A 25927-nucleotide genomic window follows, 5' to 3' on the forward strand; every position below is an offset into this window, starting at 1 on the left:
AGTTTAAACATCAGATTTAGAAAGGAAAACCAACTAACATGATCTTCGGATATTCTCTTTCCTAAGACAAGGCTAGAGCTAGGGCTGCTTGATTGTGTGTGTGTGTGTGTGTGTGTGTGTGTGTGTGTGTCTGTGTGTGTGTGTCTGTGTGTGTGTGTGTCTGTGTGTGTGTGTGTGTCTGTGTGTGTCTGTGTGTGTGTGTGTGTGTCTGTGTGTGTGTGTCTGTGTGTGTGTGTGTGTCTGTGTGTCTGTGTGCCCGTGCGTAGGGAGACAGAGAGTGTGTTTAATTATAGCAAAACATAACAAGATCAAAAACTGTTCATTTCAATGATTTGTTTCCAACTGTTGTCAGAAAAAAAGTGTTTGCTATATTTGCTATGGCGTGTGTGTGCGCGTGTGTGTGTAACTGCACTTCTGAGAGCAATTAAAGTGCTTGAAAGCAGAACAGCATGTGCCGATCTGTAGAGCTGCTCCTGGTGTATACTCTAAGTTTCATAGATTCCAGATAAAAGAGGTTCTTCAGAGAGAGAGAGAGGTCAGTTTTTAAAACACATAAATGATAAAATATAAAGATGCTTTTCACGGACATAAAATTAATTCCAAATTCCAGGTGTTAGCTACTCTCTTCAGTATCTTTCTAGAGGAGGTTTAAACATATGCCAGAACCTTTTCTTCCTTCAGGAGAAGCAAGCTGCTGGAATTTTCGTTGAAGTTATAAAATGACAAAAAAGATGTTAGACAGACAGAAAACTCTCACAACAAAGTCTTAACATTTGAACAACAAAGTTGCAGAACGTTGTTGAAGTTTTAGTCGAAATTATAAAATGTAACTTCAACTAAACTGAAATTATAAAATGTAACTTTGACTAAACTGAAATTATAAAATGTAACTTCGACTAAAATTATAAAATAAAGTTATAAAATGTAAGTCTACAATAATGATACCAATGTCATACTGAAATAAGCATAGGCATAGGCACAGAGACCAACGGAACAGAATTGAGGGTCCAGACATGAACCTAGCCCACACTAAATTTATTTTCAACAATGATGCAAGGACCATTCAACAAATGGTGTTGGAAAACTGGATAACCAGAAGCAAAAGAATTAAGTTTAACCTCTTCCTCATTTCATACACAGAAATCAAATAAAAATAGATCTATTGGCCAGGTGTGGTAGCTCACACCTGTAATCTCAGCACTTTGGGAGGGTGAGGTGGGAGAATCTCTTGATAGATAGTGCTAAATCCTCGATACTCTGAATTTGGCAATAAGTTCTCAGATTTAATATCAAAACCACAAGTAACAATAGAAAAATAAACAAATTGGATATTGTCAAAATTAAAACCTATTGCACATCAATGGACATTATTAAGAATGTGAAAATGCAACCTGTAGAATGGGAGAAAACATTTGCAAATCATCTATCTGATGTGGGTTTAATATTCAGAACATATAAAGATATACAGTGTAATAAATTAATAATACATAGATAATATAATAAAGACTGATAAATGGACTTAATATTTAAATAACAATATTCAAATAATAATTAAAAGACAACCCAGTTGAAAAATGGGCAAAGGCCCTGAATAGACATTACTCCCAGAAAATATACAAATGACCAACAAGCACATGAAAAGACGTTCAACATGATTGGTCAATAAGAAAATGCAAATCAGAACCACAATGAGATACCACTTCATAACCACTAGAATGGTTTTAATCAAGAAAACAAAATAACCAGGTTTGCCAAGGATGTAGAGAAACAGGAACCTTTTTGTAATACATTGCTGGTGGGAATATAAAATGGTGTAGGTACTTTGAAAAACAACTTGTCAGTGCCTCAAAATGTTAAATGTAGAATTAACCATATGACCAAGCAATTCTACTCCTAGGTATATGCTGATCTAGAACTAGAAATACCATTTGACCCAGCAGTCCCATTACTGGGCATATACCCAAAGGATTATAAATTGTGCTACTATAAAGACACATGCACACGTATGTTTATTGTGGCACTATTCACAATAGCAAAGACTTGGAACCAACCCAAATGTCCATCAGTGACAGACTGGATTAAGAAAACGTGGCACATATACACCATGGAATACTATGCAGCCATAAAAAAGGATGAATTCATGTCCTTTGTAGGGACATGGATGAAGCTGGAAACCATCATTCTGAGCAAACTATCACAAGGACAGAAAACCAAACACCGCATGTTCTCACTCATAGGTGGGAATTGAACAATGAGAACACTTGGACACAGGGCAGAGAACATCACACACCGGGGCCTGTTGTGGGGTGAGGGGATCGGGGAGGGATAGCATTAGGAGAAATACCTAATGTAAATGATGAATTAATGGGTGCAGCAAATCAACATGGCACATGTATACTGCACGTTGTGCACATGTACCCTAGAACTTAAAGTATAATAAATAAATATTTTAAAAAAGAAATAAAGATATATGTCCACAGAGAAAATTGTACATGAATGCTTACAGTGGCATTTCTAGTCATAGCCAAAAGGTACAAATAAACCAAATGTTCATCCACAGATCAATGGGTAAACAAACTCTGGTATGTATATACAATGGAATGTTATTCAGCCATGAAAAGGAATGAAATACTGAGACATGCTACAACTTGGATGAACCTTGAAAACACGATGTCAAGTGAAAGAAGCCAGATACAAAAGGTCACATATTGTATGATTCCTTTCATGTAATACATCAAGAATAAGAAAAGTCATTGAGGCAGAAAGCTGATTAAAGGTGTCAGGGCAATAGGTGTATGGACAGGCATAGGGAATGTCTACTTAAATCACAGAAATCTTTACAGGGAATAAAAAAAATTTGAAACTAGAGAGAGCTAGTGGTTGCATAACATTGTGAATACATTAAATACCACCAAATTGCACACTTTAAAATGGTTAACTGTATGTTGTGTGACTTTCACCTCAATAAAAAAAGAATAAAATACTTAGTAGCAAATTTAATAAAGTAAGCACTAGACTTGTAAATTGAAAACTACAAATTATAATTGAAAGAAAATTTTAAAAGACCTTGATAAATGGAAAGAAGTGTTCATGGGATGAGATCTACAGATTCAGTGCACCACTATCAAAACCCCAGCTGGCTTTCTTTTTGCAGAAATTTACAAGTTAATTCTAAAATTCAGATGGAAATGCAAGAGACTGAGAAGACCAAAAACAACTGTGAAAAAGAATGATGCTGGAGGACTCATACGTTCCAGTTTGGAAATTTACTACAAATCAAAGCATGATACTGGTATAAACTGGACATGCGAACCAACAAAAAAGAACTGAGAGTCCTGAAATAAACTCATACTCTATGAGCAATGGATTTTCAATAAGGGTGACAACAGGGAACTAATAGTCTTTTGTAACAAATCTTTATGACTTTAGATTAGACAATGCTTTTGTAGACACAACTAGCATGTTAATGATGGCACAGTCCTGGACCATCTGTGTTAATGATGGCACAGTCTAATTCCAAATGTGCTGCGCAGAATTGTTCTAGGCTCACACAACGCCAAGAGACTGAGCCTATTCATGAAGTACAGTGAGAACAAGCTGGACACAGTGGAGAGGTCATTTCACCAGATGAAAATGGTAACAAGCATTCTGTGTCCCTAGGCACACCAACTCAAACCACACACTCTCGAGATGTGATGAGCATTTCATCGCATCTTAAGGAACACTATTCTAAAGTTAGTTGTAGCCACTTTTACAGAAAAATAAAGCAAATGACTCTAAATCTCTCTATATATCAAAATCAAAATTTAAGGTGTTAAATATTTCATAAAACCTTTCTAGACCAAACAGGCATTTTTGAATAATTTGTGATTTTGGTTTGGCTTCTTTATTGTTTTTAATTCTTGAAATTATCTTCACTAAATTCAAGAATTTGATGAGAAATCCTAGTATTTTTCTATATTTAAGGCAAAAACATTAAAAACCAGCAAAAGTATGAATCATTTGAATCAAAAGAACATTTGCTCCATTCTAGAATGGCACATCCCTTACTCTACATTTCTTTCTGTACATTTTTTATTGAAAGAAAATATCTGTCTGCTCGAACACTTGTGTTAAAAATACTAAGATTATACAGCCTGTATGTCTAATTCATTTTTAAATTAAAAAACAAAGGGATTTGACAGAGCAAGTCTCTAAACATTTCATAATATTTCTGTAATGAGAAAAAATAAATAACTCGATAGAGTCCTTATTTAAATGTTTAGCTAAGCCGTTAATTTGGTTTGGGGAAGGAGGTCTGGCAAGTTCTGGAGACCCATTGGTAAGTTTGTTCTTACTGCTTAGATTTCTGTACTTCTACATTTAACTCCAAAGTTAATTATATTTAATAATCATATCGTTCAATTAATTAATTAAATTATTAGATAAATTATGTAAGTAGAAATAGCTAGTTTTAAATATCAGTATTCAACAATGGTACTCATTGTTGGATAAAAATTTTTAGCAACTTTGTTTTAATGGCTGCCTGGTACATCTTTTTTTTTTTTTTTTTTATTGAGACAGAGTCTCATTCTGTCACCCAGGTTGGAGTGCAGTGACACGATCTCAGCTACTGCAACCTCCACCTCCCAGGTTCAAGTGATTCTCCTACCTCAGCCTCCTGAGAAGCTGGGATTATAGGTGCTCACCACCACACCCAGATAATTTCTGTATCTTTAGCAGAGATGGGGTTTCACCATATTGACCAGGCTGGTCTAGAACTCCTGACCTCAGGTGATCCACCCACCTTGGCCTCCCAAAGTTGTGGGATTAGAGGGATAAGCCACCACACCCAGCACCTAAGACATCTTTATAAACACAGTTCATCTTCATTATGGGGAAGGAAATGCAGGTTTCAGGCACTTGGTGGTCAACAGAATCTCACACAGTATTTTTATCATATACCCTGCATTAAAATACGGTCTTCATAAACAAAATAAAAATGAGGATTGCCACTTGCACAGAGATGACTTCAAAGAAAGTCCAGGCAGTCCACTCACCTTGGGGTGCTATCAGAGTTCTTCCATTCTCCTGACACCAACCAACTGGCTGGACGTAAGGGCTATTAACATCACACCTGTAGAAACAGAACTCTATTTTACATTCCGTTTTACTTAATGCCAGAGAAAGAGTTCAAGAGTAACAGTCATTCTGGATATCAAGAGATCCCACAGAAAACAGTGCTTCACAGCTGGAGAGAATTAGAAGGAATTTTCAGTATTGTATTAGTAGGCTGTCACCACACTTCTCTTTCACATAAGCTTCTTGAAATTTAAAAGTATAAAATTAACAGGGGATTGCCAAGGACCTGAACTGCCAGTGACGCTCCCAGAAAAAGTCAGTGAGCATTTTAATAAACTTCTACCACTTCTTGCTGGCAGCAAGAGAAAATATTAATAGGACAGCCCAATCAGACTGCAGATGACATTTTTCCTCCCCGTCCTTTTCAAAGAACCCAGAATATTCTGCCTAAGACACATATATAACAATTCCTCTCTGCTTTGCCTCTGAGTTCAAAGGAGAAGACAGGGCCCATCATGCACATGAAGAACCACTGCCTCAGGCAAGGATGTGGCGATTACTCAGGACATATGTGAAGAAATGCTGTAAAAATTATTTTTGCCATGACCTCTTGCATATTTCAGGTTTTTAATCCAAAAAAAAGACCCCTTTCAACTCATGCCATGTTATTTTAATGACATGGTAGCATACATTTTCTCTGCTCCCCATACACTTTCGAAGAATTCACTCCCATTTTCCCAGAATCTTTCCTTTTAAAAATGTGACAAGGTACATTTAACGTTTTTTAGACAAAAAAAAAAAAAAAAAAAAATACTGGAAGTTTTTAGCTTCCTCTTCACAGAAATGCTTTCCTCACAAACTAGACAAAATACAGCAAAGTGTCCTTAACTGGTTATATGATTTCAGATGAGGCTTCACTGGGTAACCTCTACAGATGGAGAAGTTTCTAGGGCTCTTTAATGAGGTCATTCACATGGAAGAGAAGGAAGTGAACAGTCAACCACCAAATTCCTGATGCTCATCACTATTACAACAGCAAGAAGAGCGACAGTGCTAGAATGAAAACAAATTCTTAACATCAAACATATGAATACACAAAAACAAAACACACATTCGTATCTCACCAGTAATCGTAACTATCATCCCAGTTGTCAAAATGCACTAGTAAGCGATCTTCAACAATATCTGCTATGGTCGCCACACACACCAAGGAAGGGTTCTTCCTGTCGACGGCCTCCAGCTTCATTCCAACCTGAAATTCTTTAGGCATTGGCCCATTCTAACGCAGCACCAGCAGGGGAAGAAGCACAAAAAGAAACAGGACACCAAATAAGACGGAGCCACTGTCAAAACTTCTGTGTTTAGCATCAGCAAAGTCTGCAGGTGTCAGCACTTAGCCTCTGGACAAAGCCAGCAAATGCCTGTAAATATATCTGGCAACTGTCACATAGTTTACACCCATAACAAAGGCCCAGGACGATAGTTTTCCTTTGTGCTCTTGTCTTTTCTTGTGCAGGGAGGTTTTCTTTCCTTTATCATCTACATATTTCCCTCTTTGATTCTTAGAATAATTTGCATTAATTTTAAAATATGATGTTTACATAAGTATCAAATAATCTTCTCTGTTTCCCATAGGCTTCTGAAGTTTCCAAATGCCACTATTTGAAAAAGTGGTGAAGATACACTCTAATTAGCACCAAAGTATCCTTTCAATTTGATTACTCAATCTGAAAAAAAGTGGCTTTTTCAATATTTAAGGAATACATGCTTAAATAAAATTATAATTTAAAATGTGAATTTATACATATAATTTATATACATTTAATATATAATTTAAATTATAATTTTAAAATGTGAATGCTTTTTTATTATCTGTACTTTTTTAGTATAAAAATACTATGAACTATGATTTACAATAACTTAATAATTACAAACCCACCCTTCATATATCTATAATTAGCCAGTCCTGGGATTTAGGGAGTACACATAATATCTGGGGACTAAAAGAGGATTTTTTTCTCTACTTCTCTTTTATCAAACCCTGATGTTTACTCTCCTTCAGCACATTCTAATTTTACAGCAATTTCACATTTTCGTAGCTCCTTTTCTTGATACAAATCTATGAAACATCAGTAACAATTGTGTAACACTGCTTTCCAGATCACAGAAGTCATGTCTGGAGAAATTCAGTGAGTGGCCTGCACAGTGACACCGCCTACCGGTGGCAGAGTCAACTTCTAGGGTTGCAATTTATTCTCCTCTACTGAAGGTTCACGAGCTTTCTGGGGACACAGATGGCATAAGTCGTGTGATCTACCCAGATCCTCAGAACACTCCTTCAATTAGTACAAAACGTTACTCTCGTTTTCATTACACTGAAAGAAATCCAGGCTGGGTATATTCAGAGCCTACTCTGAGTATCTGCTGGTTTCACAACACCAAAACCAAGATTAAAGGGTTAACTCACTATAAGAGAAAACATTTTTAAAAGATACTTTTAATTTTAGTAGGCTTTAAACATAAAGTTTTTAACGTTTCCCATCTACTTGAAGTAGTTATACTTTTAAAGGAAGAAAACCAAGATATGCCCATAAGAAACTGACGAACTAGGTGAGAAAAGTCATGGAAAGTTAAGAGTTTCCATAACTTCTTAAAGGATTAAAATAAAACAGAATATAGAGTGAATTTTAAGCAATTTAAGCATGGGCAAATTTGATTTATGCTGAGAAAGAAAATACTTACAGGACTTCTGTTTCTGAATAATTTCTTTGGAGCATTTTGCAATTTGCAGGCCTTCAAGTAATCCATCCAAACAAGCTTATCTTTTCTATAACCTAAGAAAAAGCACAGATCATTCACAATGCCCAAAAGATATAATCATGTGCATAGTAAATATGTTAGGTTGGTGCAAAAGGAATTGCGGTTTTTGCCATTACTTTTATTTATTTATTTATTTTTTAGATTTTTTAAAAATTGTACTTTAAGTTCTAGGGTACATGTGCACAACGTGCAGGTTTGTTACATCTGTATACGTGTGCCACGTTGGTGTGCTGCTCCCATCAACTCACCATTTACATTAGGTATATCTCCTAATGCTATCAATCACTCTTAATGGAAAAAAAAAACACAATTACTTTTGCACCAACCTCATAGTATTATTAGTGTCCTGTCATAAATTCAATGTCCTTAGCGCCCACAAAAGATTTAAATTAAAATCTTCAAATGGTTTCACCTTTTTAAAATGTATTATGTTCAAAACTGTTGGCAATGCTTCCCCATCACGCACGCACATCATTGCCTATGTAATTTCATATGCTCTGATGCGGAGTCAGTACTCTGGTGGCTTCATGGGAGTCTCATCGCCCATTAAGGCTTTCCTGAATGGGCAAAGGGATGAGACCAGAGTTCCCCTAGCTGCCCCCACTCCTGAGGAAGCAGCGTCACAGGGACCATCAGAGGTCCTGATGGTGCAGCCATCCAGGGTGCCATGCACAGAAGCCCAGTCGACAGCTCCAGCTTTCTGCGCCACATCTTTACAAGTCTCCCATTAAAAACTGCTGCATCCTCCCATTCGCATGCCCCAGCGTAGCTCTCACACCGTGCTGGCCACACAGTACAGGCTCAAAATATGGTTCTGAGCACCAGCCTTGGAACAAGAGTCAAACTCCCTGCACAGCCTTCCAGGCCTGGGAACACCACCCTCTTCATCCCCGACCTTCCCGCCTGGGCTTCTCTGCTGTCTCTCTGAGATGACTCATCCTCGCCAAGCACACTCCTGCCCCCAGCACCTGCTCCTGTTCTTCCCTGGGATGGCTTACCCAGACACCATACTGCTTCCTCTCTCATTTCACCCACGTCTCCTTGGGACATTATGTCGACAGAGAGGCCTTTCTCCCCCATGCTTTCTGAAAGAGTGTCCCTGCTGCCACCGCCATTATCCTTCTCCTCTGAAATGAAGCCCCATGGAGAGAGAGACATGGCTTTACTTGCTGTTGGCCCCCAGTGCCTCACGTGGTAGGGGCTCCATAAACACCTATTGAATGAATGAGCCTGGAGCCTGTCACCAGCTTCCTGGAAACCAACAACCTCAAGGGACTCTGCCATCAGGCTCAGGGGAGGATCCAAGGGACACCCTGAGTGGATAACTAAGAATAAAGGACTACATATTGACTCCAGAAGTTGCCACAGTCATCAGACAGTATGACACCCAAGCCAGAGACCATGTACAGAAGTTTGCTGTGCAAAGATATGAGCCCATCAGCATCATCCTTGACCACATCCCCACCTCACTAGCACACAGCAAATCGAAAAGGTTTTGGTCACATCTGCCTGGTCCAGATTCCTCTAGCATATAACCAAACAATGATATTTTTTGTTCCCATCAAAAGAAAATAGTGATTATTTTTTCATAGTTCCATGTTGCCCGTGATTCCTAAGTTTGAAACAAATTATTTACAGTGAATCAAGTTTCCTCACCTTGCACTATCACTGATGAGATATTTCATTTCAACCATGATTTAAATATTAGTCTGCACTCCTTATAAGGTTTAATAAACTTTATATAAAATAAAATGTTTTCATAATATTTTATTTCTACCCTCTGTACATTATCAGAATATTTGACCCAAATAGTCATTTATGCTTTTCTTTAAAGATGCTTACTTCTAAAAATGGTACCATTATAGTCTTACTACTCTTTGTGGATCACAATTTCATTTTGGAAACCAATTCTCACCAGGATCTCTTGTTAGAATTTCATAAAATGTTGTTAAAATATAAGTGAAATGCCAGTTGATTCTCTTTCCAGTTGGTAAATGTATCCTGGCTTACCCTTAGGGATGTGCAATTCATGTTTGGTCTTTTCACACCATCCTACTGGATGAATGTCAGGGGAACCAGCATTGGTCCAAAAATCATAGCAACTTAAATAACCATCAAAATGAAGTCTTAGACGGTAACCACAAACCTGCAAGACAGGAAGTTTACAATCATTTGTTAAGTGCCATGTATTTGGAATAGACACAAAATTCACAAAATATTCATATATTTTGTCAGTACTATCAACATATAAGAGCCAACCCTTCTACCCAAATGTCTCCATTAAAGAACACATTTATGAATGGCCTCTGAGTAAGACAAAGTGGTCATGAAATTAGACCCTGTCTTACAGGTATCTAGTGCATTCTGCAAAAATAGTGACCCTTTTACCCAGTCTAGGAATCTGAGGGTCAGTTTATGTATTCATTAATTAACTGGTTTATGTATTAATTCAATTCCTGTCAAATATTCCCTTCAGCAACCCTATCTTCTGCCCTCTGGCCTGGATCCATATTCCAATACAGTGTAAGCTAAAGTACAAAGCAAAACTAAAATAGGCATGGCCTTGTTTCAACTCTAACATGTGTATCCAGCACACTCAATAAAGAGAATAATAAAGCGGTCTGAGAAATACATCCTCTAGACGTGTGGTACAACTTTAATAGCCATGATCAATCGGTAAAGTAAATAAATGTGACTGTTAGGTTCAATGCTATCAGAAATATAAAGATCTTTTATTGATTTAATAATATGTTTCGTAAGTATTACATTTTATAAGCCATTCATCAAGAGCTCTCCACTCTAAATAATTTTCATAAAGTGCATGCATTTATATAAATATATAATTCATATGCATTAATATTATTCACACACATTTCTCATTAGTTCAGCTAAAATGTGAATAAGTACGTCTCTGTTAATAGGTGAAAGAAAACACTGGGATTCACAGATTGTTATCAACCTCAAGTGAAAATTATTTACCAATTAAGTCAAGAGTAAATGCTAGTTGATGAAGGACTTACTAGAAAATTCATCTTCAGAGAAGGAAAAAAATTCACTAAGAAATATAGTTTCACTTATCGCTGACTAAAATAAATCCATAATGCATTGGAACTTATTCATAATAAATATCAAACAAATTTGTTATTTTCTAGAAAATTATCTGTCACTATGCAATTAGCCCAAGACAATAACACCACCTCTTACCTCCGCTACAGAAAGCACACAGAATACCGATGGATGTCGGGGATCAATGCCTTCTAATCTCATTCCAATCTGAAAACCATTTTCATGCTCTGGAAAGGACTGATCCTACAAAATTTCACGACATAACATTAGCCACTGAGATTTGTCACAGTTTTACATGAAAACATTTGGTGTCACCTCTAGGTGAAGTCTAAAACAACTGAACTCATAGAAACAGAGTAGAATGGTGTCTACCAGAGGCTGGAAGTTGAGGGAATGGGGAGATGCTGGTCAAACGGTACAAAGTAGCAGTTAGAAAGGAGGAATAAATGGTAAGTATTTAAGATGATGGATGTGAGTATGCTTGATTCAATCATTCCACACTGTGTACATATAGCATAACATCACTGTCTACCTCAGGATTATATATGATTATAATTTGTCAAAAACAAATCAAATAAGGTTTTTGTTGTTGTTTTTTTGAGGTGGAGTCTTGCTGGAGTGTATTGGCACAATCTTGGCTCACTGCAACCTCTACCTCCCAGGTTTAAGTGATTCTCCTCCTCAGCCTCCTGAATAGCTGGGATTACAGGCACCTGCCACTGTGCCCGGCTAATTTTTGCAGTTTTAGTAGAGATAGGGTTTCAGCATCTTGGCTAGACTGGTCTTGAACTCCTGACCTCGTGATCAACCCGCCTTGGCTTCCCAAAGTGCTGGGATTACAGGTGTGAACCACCACACCCAACCCAAACAAGAATTTTTTGAAAAAATTTACTGTATAGTTTAGAAACTCAGTGATCTGGCTAAAGATGGAAGACTGTTCTTACATGTAGTTAGCACTCAAGGATGGTTTCATTATATTAATATGCTTTGAAATAGTACCTGCGTGAAGTTACATGTTCTAAGAACTTCCTATTTATTCCTTTTGCCCATTTTTCCTTCCTGTACCCTGGATAACATCACTTTATTATATGGATTACCTACTCTCAGTCTGTGACTTGGCTCTTCACTGTGTTTACAGTGACTTTATCGCAGATAAACTTATAATTTTAACATAGTGAAATATATCAATTATTTTCTATACATTCTACAGACCCAGCCTATGAAATCCTTTGAAGCTACATAGGTATTTTCCTTTTTTTTCTTTTTCCTGAGACAAGGTCTCACTCTGTCACCCAGACTGGAGTGCAGCACACAATCTCAGTTCACTGCAACCTCCGCCTCCCAGGTTCAAGCAATTCTCCTGCCTCAGCCTCCCAAGTAGCTGGGACTACAAGCATGTGCCACTATGGCCTGGCTATTTTTTGTATTTTTAGTAGAGACGGGGTTTCACCATGTTGGTCAGACTGGTCTTGAACTCCTGACCTCAAATGATCCACCCTCCTGAGCCTCCCAAAGTGCTAGGAGTATAGGTGTGAGCCACTGCGCCTGGCCCTGGTATTTTTTAAGACTGTTGAAGTTTCTTTCTTCATATTTAAATTTGTAGTACAACTGAAATTGAGTTTTCTATGGTGTCAGGTAGAGGCCTACTTTTCTCACATGGAAAACAAATCATTCAAGAATAGCATTTTGAATAGTCCATACTTGAATTGATCAGCAAAGTCAGCTCTGTCATATCTGATTTCTACATACTTGTAGGTCTTATTTCTGACCCTCTCTTGTGTTCCATTGACTTATTTGCCTATGTCACACAGTTTTATTTGTTTATAATGAGTCTATTTAGAAAGCAATCATTTCCATATTAAGTTTTTTAAATTCAGAAACTTGTTCTCTTTCCCATTTAATCTAATCACTTTCATCTGTCAAAAATGTTTTTCAATTTTCACATAAAACTGCCAAAATACTTTGCTATATTTATTTCTAGATACCTTTAAATGTTTATTGCTATTTTTACTGTAATATTTTCACAGCAGACTTCCTAATTTGCTCCAATTCATCATTATTTTCTTTAAGCACACAGTTTTGAACAGATTCAGCATTATTAGTCAGTTTATTCTTAATTGCAAATAATCATATACTAATGGAAAATGATGACTACAATCGAGATTAGATCTAAAGCTGCATTTAATCACCAATTATATTATTATTTAATATTGCTTAACATCTGAATGCCTATTTTGGGGTTAAAATTTATTCTTTGTAAAAATTATTCCAGGGGCCCGGCACAGTGGCTCACGCCTGTAATCCCAGCACTTTGAGAGGCCAAGGCAGGCGGATCACCTGAGGTCAGGACTTCGAGACCACCCTGGCCAACATGGCAAAACCCCATCTCTACTAAAAATACAAGAATGAGCCTGGTGTGATGGCATGTGCCTGTAATCCCAGCTACTCTGGAGGCTGAGGCAGGAGAATAGCTTGAACCCAAGAGACAGAGGTTGCAGTGAGTCAAGATTGGGCCACTGCACTCCATTCTGGATGACAGAGCGAGACTCCACCTAAAAAAATAAAAATAAAAATAAAATTATTCCACTGGGAAATTTAAAAGTTGCAACAACAAGACAGTGTAGAGAGTACATGCATAGATAGCCTTTGCCTAGATTCACTCATTGTTACATTTCACCTGCTTTGCTTTACCATTTTTACTTACTCTATTTCTCATATGTCTCTGTGAGCATATACATAGATAGAGAAATATATGGATATAAATTTTTTTCTGAACATTTTGAAGGCCCTTTATTTACCCCAAAATCATTTTCCCTAAGAGTAGTGTATTTTCCCTAAGAATAGAACATTCTATTATAACTGAGTTACAAAACCATAATTCAGTTATAAGCTTCTGTAAATTTAACATTTATACAATACTTTTTCTAATCTTCCATTCATATTCCAATTTTGTCCATTTGTCCAATAATATGCTTTCCAGCATTCACCCCACACACCGCCTGCAAAGCAGGAGCCAGTCTAGGGTCAGATGTTACGAGTTGAGGAGCCTCTTCAGTCTTTTTAATCAGAAACTTTGCCCATACCGTGTCATTGTCTTGTATAGCCTAACATGCTTTTAAGAATGCAGAATTTCCCCTCCTCTGATTTTTTTCTTTTTTTCTTTTTTAGATGGAGTCTCACTCTGTCACCCAGGCTGGAGTGCAATGGTGCCATCTGAGCTCACTGCAACCTCCAGTTCCCAGGTTCAAGCGATTCTCCTGCCTCAGCATCCTGAGTAGCTGGGATTACAGGTGTGAGCCACCATGCCTGGCTAGTTTTTTTTTTTTCTTTTTCTTTTTGTATTTTTTTTTTTTTTTTTTTTTTTTTTTAGTAGAGACAGGGTCTCACCATGTTGATCAGACTGGTCTAGAACCCCTGTCCTCAGGTGATCCACTGGCCTCGGCCTCCCAAAGTGCTGGGATTACAGGCCCTTCCTCTGATTTTTTGACTAGAACATTCCTCATTTTGGGTCTGTCTGATGCTTTCTCAAGATTTGATTCAGGTGGTACATGTTTTGCCGGAATACTACATGGATGTGTTGTGTTCTTCTCAGGGTGTCACATCCAGGGGCACATGATATCTCTCTGTCCCTCACTGCTGATGGTAGTTTTGATCATTCAATCACAGTGTTGTCCAATTTCTTCACTAGTTACATACAAAAGGCACACATACATACATTCATACATAGACATGTACACATGTATACCCATACAAACATACATGTATATTTTATAAATCATAAGTTCAAACAGATATGTCTAAGTCTAATCCCTCCCCAAAAGGTTTGTTCTGCCCTACTGCATCCATTTTGTGTTTCTCCTTGAACAAAGTCGACACATGTACTCATTTACCAAATCCTACAAGGTCTCTTACAGTTTCAGAACTGTTTTACCCATACTGTCATAATAAGAAAACCTATTTTAAAAGCTCAAGATTTCTTTGCAGTTTTCCCTCCCTCCTATGTCATCCAAGAATGGAGTATATAGTTAAAAACTGTGTTCATGAACTACTTGGGCTCCTATTTGTTCTCTCTTCAGTAAAGTTACAATATCCATCTGAAATACAATTGAGTTCAAATTTGTTCAATTTGCTTTCAGTTCTTAATGATTTTTTAAATATGTAGAACATTAACATGCTTCCAAAAGTTAAAATTAGCAAAAGTTACTCAAAAAAGTTATCTCTTCCTCCCACATTCTATCTACCGCATTCCCTCACATCACCTCGTGGAGGTCACCAACTTCACTGTTTTCTGGTTTATGGGTCCGAAGCTTCTTTTTGTAAAGATAAGCAGTTATATGTAGGTTTTTCTTATTTCCCCTTCTTTCTCACACAAAAGGCAGCATACTATGCATGCTCTTTTGCACGTGGCATTTTGCATTACTAATGTCTCTTGGAAACCACTCCATGTCCATTCCCAACTGTTATGCACACTCTTTTTCACGGCTGCATTGTACTCCACTGTGTATAGGGACCACAGCTCATTCAACCTTCTTCTAGACTTGGATGCAAGCCTTTTTTATATATAAGCATGAAATAATTTCAAAACCTATGAATTGGCTTGTAAAATATCATTAAATTTTTCTTACATTCTGAGATCATTTTAGAAGCTTCTAAGGAAAAACTTAAAAGATGACAAACCCCAAAAGGAAATGGCAAGAATGAATGATTTCTCAGGAATATTTTATTTCTGCAAAAATAAATGTCATGTGTGTGTTTAACTCTCCCAGACTTCTTCTCACATCTACTATGTTTTCCAGCAGATTGTATTTAACAAGTTTTGTGTGACTACCTCCTGTTCGCTGCTTTGAAATTTCTCGGTTAACTTCAAAAGTGCCATACACATATACAAATACACATGCACACAACACTGAGAAAATGCAAAGAAAAAGGTAGACCACAGGGAGAGAATATTACTAATGCTGACAGGAAACTTAAGAAGCCATAGAAACTGAAAGAATATTGTTCATGTTAACACAACTGAAACACTACAAAATTAGGGGTAGGGAGGAAACAGTGTTATGTTGAGCAAACCACACTGTCTTATCACATGTAATTGATTAATCTGAGACATTGACAAAACTTCCCAGCCAGAAGTGAAGATGATCAGTGCTACTCTTGTCAGCCTTTCAAAATGGTTTCCCAATGGAACATTTGGGAGCTTTCTATAATGTTGCAAGTAACACTACATAGCTAAAACAGACTCAGCATATCTTGGAGGGTTTCAAATAAAAAATAAAACGTTCATTTTAGCAATCTAAAATGCAACATTTAGTGAGAAATATCGCTGCCTTTCATCAGTCTCTCTTCTCTGTTCAATGGTTTATTCATGACCTGACAGATGTAAAAATTTTTTTCCTTTTTAAAAATCTTGTATTTCAGGAGTATAATTGATAGCTGTGCTTATAAGATTATATTTTCTGGTAAGAAAAGATAACTAGAATCACACGCTTAAAGCAAACAATAGGCCCATTAAATTCAGTCATAAAAAATCATAAGGTTCAGAGACCTGGAAAAACTTACAGGCCAATTCAAGCCCAGAAAGGTGAATAAACTTTCTCTAGGACACACGGCCAGTTTAGTAGCCGAGTACAACTAAGGACCTGTGTCTTGCAAAAACCTGCCAGCTGTGTGTTCCACATAAAGGGACAGAAGTGGCAACTAAACAGGCAAAACAAAACCTGGCTCGAGGCCACGGAAGGCCCCAAGGACCTTTCCAAAGAAACGCCCGTGCTCTTGAGTACAAAAGTGTGCTTCGTCATTTTCTTTTCCCAAACAGCCACAAAATAACATTTTCTCATATGAAATTGATTTATTTTGTCACTAATAAAGGAAAAGAAACATTATTCAAAGTTCCACACCTCTTGGCAAAAGCAGGTACAAATTATATACTATTATTTAAAATGCCTGTAAAATGAGCCATAACTTAAGAAAAAAAAAAAAAAAGAAACCGTCACCATGCCTAAGGAAACTGAAGACAAGCCACAGGCGAAATTCCTAGAAGCAATAATTATTACATGTGTGCCATCCGCTCCACGTGATGAGAGCCAAGAGATGATGCTTTGTCGTGATTATTTTGTGAACCACAATAGAATGGGGAAGGTCCGCAGCCATGAGTGCTAGCAGAGCATCAGCTAGGGGTGTATCACAGAAGTGTACTCAAGGGATAACTGCAAGATTCCATCTGAATGCCCCTTGATATTCTATTTTATTCATAGGCACGGGTAGGCAGTCAACAATATTTTCCTCATTTTAATTCAGCAGTGAGAGGGGTGGGGGAAAGTGGGCCTGCAATCAAATCCTGGCCACCGAGGCACACGTTTTAGCATGTTATACAAAGAATTGGGCAAGGACCTCAGGCCACTGATTTCTAAACCTTCACACGATGGCTCTCAAAGGGAAAGATGTTCGCAGGTGGAATTTTATATGCAGATGACAAAAACAAAATTTCTTACTACACAAAAACCTTTACCGTGAACTCAGCAGCCTGCTCAAATGGTTTATCTCAGCAACATCTTCCACATCTAAAATTGTTCCAATGTGTCCCTCGGGGACAAAATGTCACTATTTTAAGTTTGAAGGGTGAGATATCAGAGAGTCTTACATAGGTGAACTGTGATAGAAACAGCTTGACCACAGAGAATTTAACTCTTTGACAAAATTTGATGACTTTCTTTACTCAATGGAAAAAAAAAATCATGTTATCAGTAATGTCAAAAATAATTCAAATGCTACAGAAGAGAACATGAAGAAATATTTTCCAAGATGAATACAACCAAAGAGAAAGTTAGGAAGGCCCTTGCAGGCTTTGCTAAAGTAGGGAGACTCAACCTGTCAGGTTTGGAGTGTGAGAGTCTTGTCGACTCTGCATTTGATGAAGCAAAAGGAATCTGAGTTTATGTTTGGTCTGAATAAACAGCATGATTGACAACTGTGTGAGAAACCACCAAGCACTTGCTGTTGTAGCCAGAAACCTAGAACGGTTAGATCCAATCTTCTCAGTAACAGAAATGAAGAATATAAGATTGAGAAGGAATAGTTATAGAGCCTAAGCTGTTCTTTATCAAGCTATACATAGATGCCTTTTAACATTGCTCCAGATACTGTTTTAAGTACTTCCAAATATTAACACATTAAATCATCATAAAAACCCTACGCAGTAAGTGTTATTATGCACATTTTACAGATGACATGCCCAAGGCCACAGTGTAAGCGTATCTGGCTTTCCTATTTGAGTGATTGGTCAGGATGCTAGAATATTACCGAAAGTTATAAGCATCACCATTCCCTTGCTAATTAAAGACTTCATAATTTTTAACTTTTTATTTCATAATTATAAACACAATAAATGTTTTAAATATCTAAAATTGGTGATTGAATATGTGCCACCTGTGGCCATCAAGTAATTCCCCAGCTGTCAAAAGTGTGAAAACAGTGCCATGGGGAGTCTATAAAAGGCACTCCTAAATGTGGGGATTTAATATAAATAAAGGTGGCCCTGCAGACTGCAGAGCAAAGAAGATGGCATCAGAACACATGACTACCAATTTGGAAAGAACAATTAAGGTAGATTCCCACCACAATATCATATACAAAAATACTTTTAGATGGATAGGAAGTAGACATGACCATGGAATACAATGCAGCTGCTTAAAAAAAGCAAAACAGGCCGGGCACAGTGGCTCATGCCTGCAATCCCAGCACTTTGGGAGGCCGAGGTGGGTGGATCACCTGAGATCAGGAGTTCAAGAAGAGCCTAGCCAACATGGCTAAACTCCGTCTCTACTGAAAATACAAAAAATTATTTTGTAATTTTTTACAAAATTACACCAGGCATGGTGGTGGGCACCTGTAATCCCAGCTACCTAGGAGGCTGAGGCAGGAGAATTGCTTGAACTTGGGAGGCGGAGGTTGCAGTGAGCCAAGATCGTACCACTGCACTCCAACCTGGGTGATACAGCAAGACTCTGTCTCAAAAAAAAAAAAAAAAGCAAGACACATCTCTGGATCTGCCGAGGCAGAATGACAACTACGATCACTATCAAGCAAGTGTTAGATAAGCATATGGTGTGTTGTCACTTTTTATATAAAAAAAAAAAAGCCAAACAGCTATTTATATAAACATGATTTACATATCTATATAACTACATAACTACATATGTAGAGATCTGGAAAGATTTACATTAGATTATTGTGAGTGGTTCATCTAGAGAGGAGAGCAGACAGAGAGAGACCCCTTTATTTTTATATTCTTCTATCTTGTTAAAAATGTTAAATGGCATAGTAATTCTTAAAAAATCAACACACACACATAATCAAGTGACGGTGACACTGAGTGAGCAGGCAGGATGCAGGCCATGATAAGACTTGTATGTCCTGCTAAGAAACTTTTATTTCATTCTTAATTGATAAAGCACCAGCAAAAGATGCAAAAAATATTCTTGCATCTTATTACCAGCGCTGTGGGAAATTAATTAGAAAGGTGGCAAAACTAGAAGTAGAAGATGTTAAAAAGGCTTTAAGTATCTGCCAATAATTAAGAATCTGCCATATGCCATGTACAGTGTCTAAGTCAACTAGGTAAGCCTTAAAATAAAACCCCCCGGGGCCGGGTGCGGTGGCTCACACCTGTAATCCCAACACTTTGGGAGGCCAAGGTGGGCGGATCACAAGGTCAAGAGATCAAGACCATCCTGGCCAACATGGTGAAACCCCATCTCTACAAAAAATACAAACATTAGCTGGGTGTGGTGGCGTGTGCCTGTAATCCCAGCTACTTGGGAGGTTGAGGCAGAAGAATCGCTTGAGCCTGGGTGGTGGAGGTTGCAATGAGCCAAGATCACACCATTGCACGCCAGCCTGGCAACAGAGCAAGACTCTGTCAAAAAAACAAAACAAACAAACAGACAAACAAAAAACCCTATACTAGAACCATGACAATCCCCATTTCAAACATGAAGAAACTAAGGCTCACAGTTGTTCACAAGTTGCTCTGTTTGTACACTGGTCAGTACAAAACCTGGAATTCAAATTCAAACCCTGGCCTGTGCACTTAACTGCCAAGTTCTATGACATTTAGGAAGTTGCAACAGCCTTGACAAGTGATAATGAGGTCCTCAGCTGGTGCAAGCAGGACTGGGAATGGGGGAAGTGGCCAGACTCAGTACATACTTAGGGGGTAAAATGGGCAGTGCCTGATGCCTGGCTGGAGGCAGAGGACAAGGGAGGCAGAGGATTTTAAGGTGGTGCCCACATTTCAGACTTGAAAGACATTCTCAAATTTTCCATAATGCTAATTTTCACCTTGATAATGGTAACAATATCTATCAACACTTTCAAAGACTTCATGGGAAGCTCAGGAACAACCACAGGCTGCATCCTTCCAACTTTCTGTTGCATTATAACAGCTCTAATGCCCTTCCAGGAATCTTGCAATAAGTCTTTTCATCATAAAAGTCTATTTACTGCAAGACAACGGAAGACTATGAGAGGTTATGGAGCTCCTTCCTTGCTTTTTCCTTAAGAGACTTTATGATTTTTACCTGAGTTAACAGTGGCACTTAACAAGAATGTTAGATTTTCTTCTGGCTTTCTTTTGTTTTAATCACAGAAAACAGAGAACTTAAAATATTATATACACTAATACACGCACACACATACACTCACCATACATACACATTTGCCTCTTTTTCTATTCTTGCCCAAACTACACCTTAATATAGCTGTTTTTAATAGTGGAGTCAGAGTGGGGTCATGATGTCTTCGGGCATTCTAGGATCCTCTTGAATGTTACATGAAATTTTGGGTGCAAATGAATATAGGCATTTCCCCAAGGATATTATTATTCCCTGAGGATACCCTAATTCCCTGAGGATATTATCAATAGCTTTCATTAGATGTTCAAAGAGGTCTAAGACCCAAAAACAGATTAAGAGCCACATGGCTACCCTTCAAGGGGATTTGTAATTAATCAATCCACTGACTAAATAATACACATTTGGAAGACTTCAGTAAGCAGAACACAGCAGTTCACTGCAGTTGTTCATCTTGGGGATACAGGCCAGGCAGCAAGGCATGCTTCAAATTCTGCTTTTTCAAAGTGACACCTTTTTTTTTTGTTTTTGCCATCTATTTGTTGGGCTGCTGGGGAAAATCATCACCTACATAATTAAACAGAACTTGCTACAAAGCTGCAGTTAAGATGGCAGTGAAGGATGGCCGATTGTGTATTTTTAAACTTTCACTTTAGATACTACTTCCCTGTTATTTTGAACATTTTTCATAGATTAATTCTGAACTTAGAATCCTAAAATGCTGCCAAGACTATAGCAAGAGGCATTCTACAAATAAAGAAACAGAATTCAGGGCTCAACAAAAATATACTTTAATAAGTTAAGGGAATGCAGTTCTTATTGGCTTTTTGTGAATCCATTCTGCTAGAATTTCAATTGCAAAATCCTCATGTCCCCAGAAGCTACGGATAGTAAGAAATGTGGCTGCACAATAAACATTGTAATGTGCATCCTAACCACTGACTGAATTACGGTCTCAGAAACAAAAAGAAAGCACACACCAGAGCAGGTAAAACACTACTAGATCTAGGCAACCTTAGACCAGCAAAGATCATTTATGAACAAAGAAGAAGAATCCACACTGTACATAATACAGGACTGCATAGAAAGAACTTTTTAAAACAACTTCTCAAATTGTTTGATAATTCACTGTCCACCACCGAATTGAGTCCACAAATCCTCTGAGTCTAGTGTCTAAAACGATAAACTCACATATTTTTTTCCCCAATGACTAAACTCTTCCCAGAGAAAATAGACAAGGTTACTTCTGATACATATTGCCTTTAACGAAACGAGAAGTCGTGCCTACCCTTGATTCCGAATGCCACCATTTTCCTCTTTAATCTCTCCTCCTTCTGAAGAGCTCTGAACTTGACATTCAGCTTCCAGCTGGAACTGCAGATAAGCAGCCTGTTACAGGGGCTCCCTACCCCTACCAGGAACTAAAAAGCAGTCCTGATCTGACTGTCTGGTTCCAGACTTCAGATCTGTTCAACTATTTCCCAGCACCCCTGGTACTTTCAATCACCATTTCAGAGACACAGATTCTAAATGTAGGAAAAGCATCTGAACCACATCAGGATGTATCTTCAATTCCACCCCAGAACTTAGACCTTTAGAAACTACGGGAAATGAACATGAATGGGAATTCTTTCTGCTCTTCAGAGCCCCAGTAATTAATCATCTTAAATGACTTCATGTCACAAGGCCACACTCTGTTTTTAAAATACAGTTCCTTCTTTGGTCTCGATATGCCTTGTGATGTAAACTCCAAACAAACATCTCAATATAGTGCACACAGTATTCTTTCAAAAAATGCTTTTTCCCCCCCGGGAATACTGTTAGATACCAATGAAGTTACCTTAAAACTGGAGACAACAAAATACATACAAAAGGCAAAAAAAAAAAAAAAAAATAGGTAGACAAGCAAACAGTTTAGGCAATTAAAAGAGGATATAGACTCAGGCTATAATTAGGTTCCAAGCATATCAGAATGCATAAAGTATTTTACTGCATTTTATAAAAGTACTAAAAAGCCAGACATGGTCATCATTTGGCTTACGATTAATATTTAAAGTATTAAGAAGCATCTATATTAAAATACTGATAGTGTTCTCAGTGACTGTCAAGTAATTTGGAAGCATGTTCACAGCACAAAAACTTGGTATCTGACTAAACTCTTTTGGCTGGAAAGGTTCTGGGTATCTTAAAGTTTCACAAAGAGTTTCAACAAATAGGAATTTCCACAGAACCATCTTCCCGCACCTGCAGGGCTAAATACAAATTCAGACTATCAAAAACAAAATGCACATGTACACATCTTTCAGATTCTATTTTATGTATAGGTATAGATAGAAAAATTCCATTTTTAAAATATAATTCAGGCATAGGTGAAGAACTTACATTTGGGATAGGGTGAATTCCTTTTACTTACACTTTAAGTAAGGAAGACAGAGAGAGAATAGGAATGTGTTCAAATAAGGCTATCTCATTTCTAGGACAATTAGGAGGTTAAACCAGGAAGGTGCCTCTGTTCCTCCAAAAATCCCCAGCTCCTCCCAAAAACGAATGCAGCCCTATCATCCTGCAGAAGGCTGGAATTTCCTTTTCAGGACGTAAAGTATTTCTTTCTGAAATCATACTAGATGATAATAACTATGAAGAGGGGAAGGAGGTAGAGCAGGACAAGAAAGTCGGGGGAGGTAGGAATGCCACGACTGTGCCTTGTTTAGACAGAAAGGGGATGAAATGAGGAACCGCTTCTGTTTTCATCATGATTAAAGTTGGTGAGTCATCAGGCAGGACAGAGGAGGCTGGGAACAGCGTGACCCACTAAGGATTCTGCTCCAAGGACAGCGGGTTTCCCGCTGGGCACCCACTCTTAAGTGCAGATTGGGAGACTGAGACAGGAACACCTGCCGTGGGCAGGCCAGGCTGGAAGGATGGAGGACTGGGGTCTAACCGAGGCAATTCAGGCAAGCAGGCACGGACAAGGTCTGCTGAGGCCAGGCTGGGCTAGTGTTCTGAACAAACCGGAGGTCGGCGGTCGGAGCACACAGGGCTACCAAGAAGGACTGAGAAAAGGCAGTGGGAAAAGCAAGGGCCGAGAAAAAGAGTGATTTTAAGAACCGCTTGTATTTAAGAAAGTCATCTATATGCCAGACACTGCAGTATGCTGGACACGTGATATACACGATGTGGAATTTTTCAGGAAAATCCCTGAGAAGTAGGTGATATTATCTGCTGTTTTCAGTTAAATCAACTAAGAGTCAGGGAGGTGCCTCCACGCAGTGAGGGGAAGCAGTGAAGGGCTCACTGAGGCAGCGCAGGTAAAAGCGACAGCGAACAACAGGAAACTCTCCTGGGAACCAGAGGGCAGAGAGGAACTAACACAAGAAGAAACCCAAGTCAGGCTTGTGATCCAGGAGATCACAATTCCACCGAGAGACAAAATACACCCACACGTAACCACACAGAATGGCACGAAAAGCAGCCAGAGGTGTTAAGTCCACAACTGATAAACAGAGGAACCACAATTCCCAAAGATCCCTCAGGCAAGGCGTGCAGGCAAGGTGAAAGGTGGGGCCAGCCTGGACAGAGAAATACCGCTTAAGGAACTGCTGTAAAAATGCGTCTGGAAACAAATCCAGTGTGCACCGTAAATGAAGGAAGTAGTGCTGCGGAGTGAGAGTAGCAGTAGAATAATTATGAGGGAAAGATGGAGCAGATTAGATTGCCAAATGTACACAGAGCGGAGAGGAGAGGGCAGAACAAGCTGGCTGCAGGGGAACCGGGCACAGGGTCCTTCACAGGGACACGGAGCCCCGGGAGCTGGCTCCACTGAGGGGGGCTGAAAGGTCTGGATCTACCGAGGTCTGCCTGTCCTCCAGGTGAGGAGGCGCGAAGACCAGGAGAAGGACCCGGAGCGGGCGCAGGGGCTGTATTGCGACTCAGTGGGATGGCAGTTAAGGAACTGGATGAACTGACCCAAAGGTCAGGTTGCGGAGGCTGGAGGTGGGAAAGAAAGGTTAGAAAAATCCAGAAAGAGAAAATTCAGTCTAAAATTTCAAGAAGCCAGTCCCAGTCTGGACTAAGGAGATGAGTTAGGCAGGAAAATGCAGAACCCAGGGGCACTACTTTTTCATAAAGATGGAACAGGCTTAAGCGTATTTGCATTCCAAAAGGAAATGTTCTTTTTTAGATTATTTTTATTATTTTATTTATTTATTTATTTATTTTATTTTGAGCTCTTGTTGCCTAGGCTGGAGTTCAGTGGTAAGATCTCGGCTCACCACAACCTCCACCTCCCGGGTTCAAGCATTTCTCCTGCCTCAGCCTCAGGAGCAGCTGGGATTACAGGCATGCACCACCACGCCCAGCTAATTTTGTATTTTTAGTAGAGACGGGGTTTCTCTATGTTCGTCAGGCTGGTCTCGAACTCCCGACCTCAGGTGATCCGCCCACCTGGGCCTCCCAAAGTGCTGGGATTACAGGCGTGAGCCACCTCGCCTGGTTCTAAAAGGAAATGTTCAAAAGAGAAGAAACGGCAACTTACAGACAGGCCATGAGATAACTGATGGAGTAAGATCTCTAGAAAGGCAGGAATGGAAAGGATGCAGAGCACAGGTGCAGTATGGCCACTTTAAGGATATTGATTCTTCCCACCCATGAGCATGGAATGTTTTTCCATTTGTTTATGTCATCTGTGATTTCTTTTAGCTATGTTTCATAGTTCTCCTTGAAAAGATCTTTCACCTTCTTGGTTAAATGTATTCCTAGATATTTTTCTCTGTGTGTGCCTATCGTAACTGGGATTGTGTTCTTGATTTTCTCTCAGCTTGAACATTATTGGTGTACAGAAATGCTACTGACTGTATCCTAAAACTTTACTAAAGTCATTTATCAGTCCCAGGAGCCTTTTGACAGAGTCTTTAGGGTTTTCTAAGCATAGAATTAAGTTTTATTTTCAACATTTCAGCGTCAAAAGCTGAAGGGTTCCATCTCAGCTGGCTGACCTGAACAACATTATAATAACATTTACACAATGAAAATGAACATTAATAATCAAAAGCACAATGTCAATATAAAATTGAGTTGAGTCTGATGCTCCTTCTTGGAAAGCTGACATGAATCAACTGCCTTTTTGATTATATTGAAAACTATTTTCAATTATAGACAATGGTTATTTCATCTGAAAATATAAATTCAAGTTAGAGTAACACTGTGATCTTGATTACAAGTATCTTCTTTAGTTATTAGGCCAAATTGGACGTAATAATTGGTGAGCTCAATTCTCCTCCTCATTCAGGGTTGAACGAGGTCTCATCTCACACATGGAATGCCCAATAAATTCATTACTTGTGCATTCCATG

General features: G+C 38.5%; 1 protein-coding gene across 3 annotated transcripts in view; it reads right to left on the bottom strand.

Annotated features, from left to right (window-relative positions):
- Window positions 1-25927, bottom strand: part of L3MBTL4 (L3MBTL histone methyl-lysine binding protein 4) — a 431550-nt gene that overhangs the window by 263222 nt on the left and 142401 nt on the right. For 2 of the 3 annotated variants that reach the window (XM_033178288.1, XM_033178289.1), the window contains exons 6-10: window positions 11086-11190; window positions 9892-10027; window positions 7804-7895; window positions 6186-6340; window positions 5040-5116 (exon numbers count right to left, since the gene is read on the bottom strand). In XM_033178288.1, the coding sequence (XP_033034179.1) occupies window positions 5040-5116; window positions 6186-6340; window positions 7804-7895; window positions 9892-10027; window positions 11086-11190 (565 nt within the window). Of the gene's footprint in view, window positions 1-5039; window positions 5117-6185; window positions 6341-7803; window positions 7896-8879; window positions 9009-9891; window positions 10028-11085; window positions 11191-25927 lie in introns of all 3 variants that reach the window. The other variant, XM_033178287.1, reaches the window with a different exon arrangement.

Source organism: Trachypithecus francoisi, unplaced genomic scaffold, assembly GCF_009764315.1.
Source record: "Trachypithecus francoisi isolate TF-2019V2 unplaced genomic scaffold, Tfra_2.0 Lachesis_group19, whole genome shotgun sequence".
NCBI classification, from domain to species: Eukaryota; Metazoa; Chordata; class Mammalia; order Primates; family Cercopithecidae; genus Trachypithecus; species Trachypithecus francoisi.